The following is a 6,766-nucleotide window of genomic DNA, read 5'->3' on the forward strand; positions in this document are numbered from 1 at the left end:
ATCATCACCTGAGTTCTCAAAAGACGACGACGACGACTACTACTACTACTACTACTACTACTACTCTCTCTCTCTCTGACTCATTCCACGCTTCCGAAATTAAAGCCAAACATCTCTCCCTCTTCCGGCCGTTTTGTTCCAACTCCTCTCTTCTCTCTCTCTCTCTCTCTCTCTCTCTCTCTCTCTCTACTCTCCGATATATTTCTCCTCTTCTCTTCCACTTCCACAATTGCCTTGTTGGGCTTCTGCTACGTACCTCGAATCCCAAAATGGGCAATCCCCGGGAGATATACTTCCGAGTCCTCGACATCTCCAAAGACTCTTCACCCCAAGAAATCCGCAGCGCTTACAAGACGCTGGTCAAGAAATGGCACCCAGACAAGCACCCTCCTTCCTCCAAGCCTGAGGCGGAGGCCAAGTTCAAAGCCATCACAGAAGCTTATGAGGTACAACTTTTTCTTTTCTTTTTTTCGTTCTGTGTGTTCCTTTTCCAATTTGATCAAATACCCATCAATCTGTTCATCTCAATCTTGTTGTCATTGGTGGTGGTGTTATCTTAGGCGCTTAGTGACTTGCAAGTGAACAGAGCAGTGTTTGTGGTGGATGGAGGTGGAGGAGGGTCAAAAGGGGAGGATTTTAAGGCAACTGCTACTTTGAACAATGTGAAATCTCACGAGAAGGGATCTAAGGATGTGTATTATTCTGTGGGTAATGTGGGAGCTAAGCCGGCGTTGTCGTCGTTTTCCAAGTCGTTTCGGAGGCAGCCGCCGCCCATCGAGAAGAAGCTCGAGTGCACTCTGGAGGAGCTCTGCCATGGTTGCAAGAAGGAGATTAACTATACAAGGGATGTCGTCACGAAGAACGGGTTTGTTCTCTGATAAATTTGTCCCTTTTCTTGTCCCAAAATTTTGTTTTTTTGGGCAGCTAGATTAAGTTGTGGATGCGCTTATTTACATAAGAGAAATGATTAATCCTTTGATGGAATAGATTGGCCAAGATTCTCCATTGAAGTTTAGGTGTTCATAATTCACAAGTAACATGTAGTTTTTTATTCCTTCTTACATCTTTGGTTTAGATTCTTTTCTTCGTGTCTATGCACGATGTTCTTGGAGGAGCCTTACTAAAAAAATGGCAATTTGAAGATAGGCAACAATTTATGATTGTTCTTAAGAAGGATTATATGTTACTTTTATATGTCTTCTAGGAGAGAGATGTGGGAATTATTCTTGTTTTATTGTCTCCTTATTGTCGATTCCTTTATGATAAAAGTTTGTTAAGATTCCTGATAGAAACTTTCTGCAATTCATCTATGTTATCCCCTTTCTCTACCAAACCTTGAAGGTAAAGTAAAACTTCATTTCTATGAATTTGTAAAGTGAAGTTTAATTGGCTTTTGTACTCTTTGTCGAAAGGCTGATGAGAATTTGACCTGCAAAATGATATGAGACGCTAACTTCCTTCAAGGGGATAACTAGATAGGTCATTAAGATTCTTCGTATGATCACATAACCACATAAATGTTGGTATACGTTTGTCCTATGGCTTATCCATTAAGTGGTCCTATTAGCAGTAGAATGGATGCAATAGACATGTGAGGACTGTGGTCTCAACAAATATGAGATAGCGACTCTTGTGCTACCAGAGTGAACGGATTTAATTTTCCTTTGAGAATTTGTAAGACAAACAACCACCTGGCTTTTCTTGTTTGTTAACTAACTACCTGGTATTTCTTGTATACATTTCATGTCGTGTTACGTCTAGTCTACTACGAGGGGTTGAATTCAATCTGAACCCTCTTCTTTAACATTTGTACAGGTTGATTGTCAAAAAGGAGGAAACACACACAATTAGAGTGAAACCAGGATGGAAGAAAGGAACGAGAATCACATTCGAAGGGATGGGAGATGAGCGACTGGGATACTTACCGGCCGATGTCATTGTTTTGATAACTGAAAAGGAGCATCCTGTCTTCAAGAGAGTTGGCAATGACTTAGTGCTAAAAGTCGAGGTCCCTTTGGCAGATGCCCTCGCCGGTTGGAAATTTTCTTTCAGACTATTGACGGGAGAGAAAATGAGCTGTTCTTTTCATGAACAGATCATCTACCCAGGATATGAGAAGGTCATCAAAGGCCAGGGCATGCCCCTTGCCGATGAAAAGGGTGTGAGGGGGAATTTACGGATAAAATTCAGCATCATCTTCCCTAAACAGCTAAGCAATGTGCAACGATCAGGTATCGTGGAGCTTCTGAAGGATTGCACCTGATGTTAGTACTACTACTACTACCAATAAGTTTTCGAATCTTCTCATCTTTTTTTTGCCCCCTGTTAATATTCGAATCACATACATAAACGAGTTCGAGGTACATAAAGAGGTTTTCGTTACTCATCCATGTCTACACATGTATATGTTATGAGTTGGTGAGGTTTATGTGAGTTGCATCACATCTTTTGAAACACTTTTAGCTTAAGAAATATTCTCTGATAAGTTCCCGTAGTGCAGAAACAAAAGCAGCATAAATGCATTATATGGTATGCAATGTAGCTTCATTCCATGTTCATGGTGTGTCCTTCAAAGTATCATGATACTTTGCACAGTTGGTGAACATTGCTTCCAAATGCCATGTTTTACTTTATCGATTGCTTGCTTTCGTAGCTGAGGAACGTATGTATTCCTTTGTTCCTTCACACTTGTTAGGGTAGATTGTTTCCTTCTTAAGTTAGCCATATTCTGGCCCCCGTTGAGCTAGTTATATGAACCCATTCCTAAGATGAATTTGGATTAGGTCTGCTTATCGGCCCATAAAAAGCAGGATAGCCTAGATATCCATCCCTTTAAGATATCTATCATAATAATAGAATATGAAAACATATGGCAACTCCTTTCCTACTTCAGTATCTGAAAACTTTCATCCAATGTTAACCCAACAACCAACGCAAAGCTTAAGGAAAAGAAACCATATATATCTAAGTTTCTATCAACGTCTACACTATTGAATTCAAAACAAATACACAATGGATCATGAGTTAGTATTCAAAAAATTAGTGTCTGAACAAGAACATAACACTAGAATTCAGAACTCCATCACTGTCGACGCGAGGTTGAGCAGGGGACCGAGGGCACTAGGAGCAAACTTCCTGGCAAACAGGAAACAAATCGAAGTCGGCCGCGAATTATACATACAGAAGGTGTTATTGTTCCTAATCTCCTGAATGAATTCTGCTACAATGTTCGGAGCTCCATATGTTGCAGGGTGAGCTCCCCCTCTTGACCAATCCACCCAAGTCAGGCTCCTATTTGCATTTAAGCTTCCATGAAACAAGTTCAAGTAGGTTGGTATGTAATGCTCATCAGGGTAGCAAGAAGGCTTGCAGTACTTCTTGAAGATGGAGTAGTACTTGTAGTCTGCAACAATATTTACAGCCAATTCGCGGTTGAGCTCGAACCACTCTGATCCTTTCCTCCATTGATACCTCTCGATCTGAGGCGCCATGCGGCGGTTGTACCGGCCGCGGCATTGCTGTTCATCTCTGTCGTAGGACTCCACGAAGCTGTGAGCCGAATTGATCAAGTATTCATAGACAGTGGGGAAATTGTAGACAGGAATGCAGCTCTCAGAGAGTAGAACGAAACGCTCGTTGGAGAAATCAAGCAATGCAGCTCTCAGAGAGTAGAATTGATCAAGTATTCATAGACAGTGGGGAAATTGTAGACAGGAATGCAGCTCTCAGAGAGTAGAACGAAACGCTCGTTGGAGAAATCAAGCAATGCGTTTGCCAGCAAACGCTTCTCGGCATCTAGTAGTGTTATGGATCCCCATGATGTTTCCTGCACGAGAAGAGAGTTAGGAATGTTTCAGATCAAACTTGGCTACTTGATAAGAGATAAGATTCTTGCATTTGCTTCACTGAGTAGGCTATATCAAGATAAGATTCTTACCCTTGATAAGAGTGAAATATACGACTTTTATCTAAGTAAAATATTCCAGATAAAGTCCCGATTAATGAGTTATCTACTAACTAAAAGCATAGACCCCTGAACACATCATCAAACTGGTTTAATTTTGTCATCAGACCAAATAAGCAATTGACCCGATTTATTTGAGCCATGCATACAACTAATTTTTAGTGAACTACTTTTGAGAAGTTACCTAATTATCTTTAATATTTAATTATTCTATTCCTTATCTTAGAGTACTTTAGTCCTAAAATGTTAATAATATATTGTATTTTAAAGTTAAGTTTTTTTTTTCATATATACATTAAAAATCTCTTAGTTACTTGTATGTGCCCTAAGGCTCATATATATATATATATATATATATATATATATATATATATATATATATATATATATATATATCTTATATAAACATTTAAAATTAAAGACCCCATAGAGTAAAATATTATTATATTTTAAAGAATTTAAATTTTAAAAATATAAAAATATCCTTATTTTAGTCTTTAAATATTTCTCTTAGTTAAATATATATTTTATCAAATGACTTAACTTGAAAAGGAAACTATCTAAATAAATAGCATGTGTTATGGATACAATTATCCTTCTTATATATATTTATAAAATTATTTAAACTATTTATATATTATTTTAATATATATTTATAAGGCCCGTTCACTTTAGATATAATTTTTTTATTCTATAATACAACACGTTATTCTAAAATAACAGCTATATATAATAATAATAATCTCATTCTAAAATATATATACTATTTATTAAAATTACATCTTAAATTGTACGCTTACTAAATTATTAATTTATCATTAATATCTATTCTATCAACCTATTTTATACTAAATCAAAGAATATTTATGATAATTTTATAAAAAATAAAATACTTTTTACTATCTATTTCTTTATTTTACATCACATCAAATATAATTATTACATATTTATTTTAAAATATAAATAAATATAAGAATAATTATTCATAAAATAAAAACGTATAATTAATTTTAATCCTAAATTAAACTGGGCGTAAGGGAAATAACATTGAGATATGTCTGTCACCTCGCTGGGGATTTGTCGAGCAAAGAAAGCGGAATTCTCGGGCACCTTGATCTTGTAATCCGGAAGCGAATGCACGTAAATCGAATACAAGCCTTCGTGCCCTCTGAAGAACCTATCCCAGAGCGGCAACAATGGCAAAGTTCCCTTGGTCAAGAACAAAAAGGCCACCTTGGGCACCCTCTCGAATGGATACTCCTCGATCTTGGGCACCATGGAAGCCCTCCAGAAGAGCACGCCGTCGCTCATGGAATGCATCAGATGGGTCGGCTTGATGAAGGCCTTAACGCTCAAGGACTCCTTGTCGTAGAAGACAGTCCTCGGGAAGAAGACCTCCGCGTGGGAGGCGGAGTACTGATTGAAATGGGAGGTCAGGGATAGGCCGAAGGCGAAGCCGGCCACGAGAATAACCAAGATCGACATCAACTTCGCGAGGCTTATTGACCAGTTATTCGCCACCTCCTCCTCCTCCTCCTCCTCCATCTTCGTCCTCAACATCGCCTTCCTTTCGCTCCACAGACTTCAAAGATCGGAATTTTCACTCGATCTGATCAAAAATCTCCAAGTTTAAGAATACTATATATGCCTTGACAATTGTGTCGCCGTCGATCAAAAATCCATCTGTGGTCTCTGACGTTGACTAAGGCAGACGACTACTGCGCCAAGGTCTTTGAGGAAACGGCCGTAGGCTTGGAACAGGGGAAAACAGGGGAGACCCGCGAAAAAGACTTCGGATGCGGCCAAATCTAAATTTCCCTTTTTCCCTAAGTGGGACCCGCGTGGAAAATGTTCCAGATGCGAGTGAAGTCTGGCCTACTCGGCGTTCACTGATTGGGTCCTTACTACCTGGTCGGTCAACCAATTCATTTTCACTATTTCACTATTGTCTATTCCACCTGTACTTCGTTATCTTAGTTTTTCTTTTCTTTTTACATATCGACCCACAAAACTATAAAATAAAATAAAAATTTTAAAATATATATGTCATAAGCTGCTGCTTCTAAAAGTCAACGGCTTTGCTTTTATCTTTTATCAAGTGGAGCTAAGCTGCTTTAATCTAAAATATTATATGTAGATATATTCCTAGTCATTTAGTTTTCTTCTTGCAAACTCTATCTATAATTATCTTCTAACGTTCGCAGTCGCAGGAGCCTACTTTTATTATAAGTCTTAGCTTTGTCTATCTTGACTGGTAAACGAAGACATCGTCCCCTCCCTCTCTGGCCATCGTCACGTTATCGTCGCATATATAAAGTTTAATTTATCTTTTAAATTTATAAAATATTTATTAACTTTTATTTACTGAATGGATTATTTTTTTTTCACAATCTCAAGTAAACCCCAATGGCTAAAATCTATTTTCGACCATGAAGTGATGAAAAAGGTGATTTTACTTTATTTCACCGTATTAGTTTTTATGAATCTTGAGATTAATTTAATAATAAAGACGTGTTGGAGCTTTTTATTTATTTAATTTTTTTTTTAAAGTCGTAGACTCTAATTATAGATATTCATATAAAGTTAGGCTCGAAACTTCGTATTAAAACTTTATGAATTATTTCGACACTTGATAAACTAATGCAAACGAGAAAGGAGATTAATTTAGATACACCCCCTCTTCATTTCGCCTTGTGATTAGGTTTTCAGATATCATAAGGTGTATTCAAAGATATAAAAGAGAAATAGTTAAGTAAAACTTTTAATCACATTACGAGGGAAAAGTAGTAGACAATTCCTAGG

General features: G+C 37.4%; 2 protein-coding genes across 2 annotated transcripts; one reads left to right on the forward strand and one right to left on the reverse strand.

The window, feature by feature from the left end:
• On the forward strand, positions 1-2,508 carry LOC140792936 (uncharacterized). Its single transcript, XM_073144183.1, has 3 exons — positions 1-446; positions 561-865; positions 1,816-2,508. Exons 1-3 carry the CDS (start codon positions 270-272, stop codon positions 2,261-2,263), a joined length of 930 nt encoding a protein of 309 aa, XP_073000284.1. The 5' UTR covers positions 1-269; the 3' UTR covers positions 2,264-2,508.
• A 498-nt stretch (positions 2,509-3,006) lies between these two features.
• LOC140792585 (glycosyltransferase BC10-like) lies at positions 3,007-5,701 on the reverse strand. Its single transcript, XM_073143662.1, has 3 exons — positions 5,030-5,701; positions 3,740-3,826; positions 3,007-3,632 (listed from the first exon to the last, which is right to left on the reverse strand). The coding sequence occupies exons 1-3, from the start codon at positions 5,522-5,524 to the stop codon at positions 3,072-3,074; spliced, it is 1,143 nt and encodes a 380-aa protein (XP_072999763.1). The 5' UTR covers positions 5,525-5,701; the 3' UTR covers positions 3,007-3,071.
• Positions 5,702-6,766: the final 1,065 nt, after the last annotated feature.

Source organism: Typha latifolia, chromosome 7, assembly GCF_019914945.1.
Source record: "Typha latifolia isolate L0001 chromosome 7, TyphaL0001v2, whole genome shotgun sequence".
Lineage (NCBI taxonomy): Eukaryota > Viridiplantae > Streptophyta > Magnoliopsida > Poales > Typhaceae > Typha > Typha latifolia.

Bases quoted from the DNA above. Each gene is read 5' to 3' on its own strand.
- LOC140792936 (XM_073144183.1), top strand. From the start codon at position 270: ATGGGCAATCCCCGGGAGATATACTTCCGAGTCCTCGACATCTCCAAA. The intron at 447-560 runs GTACAACTTTTT...GTGTTATCTTAG, and splicing joins CCATCACAGAAGCTTATGAG to GCGCTTAGTGACTTGCAAGT. The intron at 866-1,815 runs GTTTGTTCTCTG...ACATTTGTACAG, and splicing joins GATGTCGTCACGAAGAACGG to GTTGATTGTCAAAAAGGAGG.
- LOC140792585 (XM_073143662.1), bottom strand. From the start codon at position 5,524: ATGTTGAGGACGAAGATGGAGGAGGAGGAGGAGGAGGAGGTGGCGAAT. The intron at 3,827-5,029 runs GTGACAGACATA...CTTCTCGTGCAG, and splicing joins CTCGACAAATCCCCAGCGAG to GAAACATCATGGGGATCCAT. The intron at 3,633-3,739 runs GTTCTACTCTCT...TTCTCCAACGAG, and splicing joins ATTTCTCCAACGAGCGTTTC to CGTTTCGTTCTACTCTCTGA.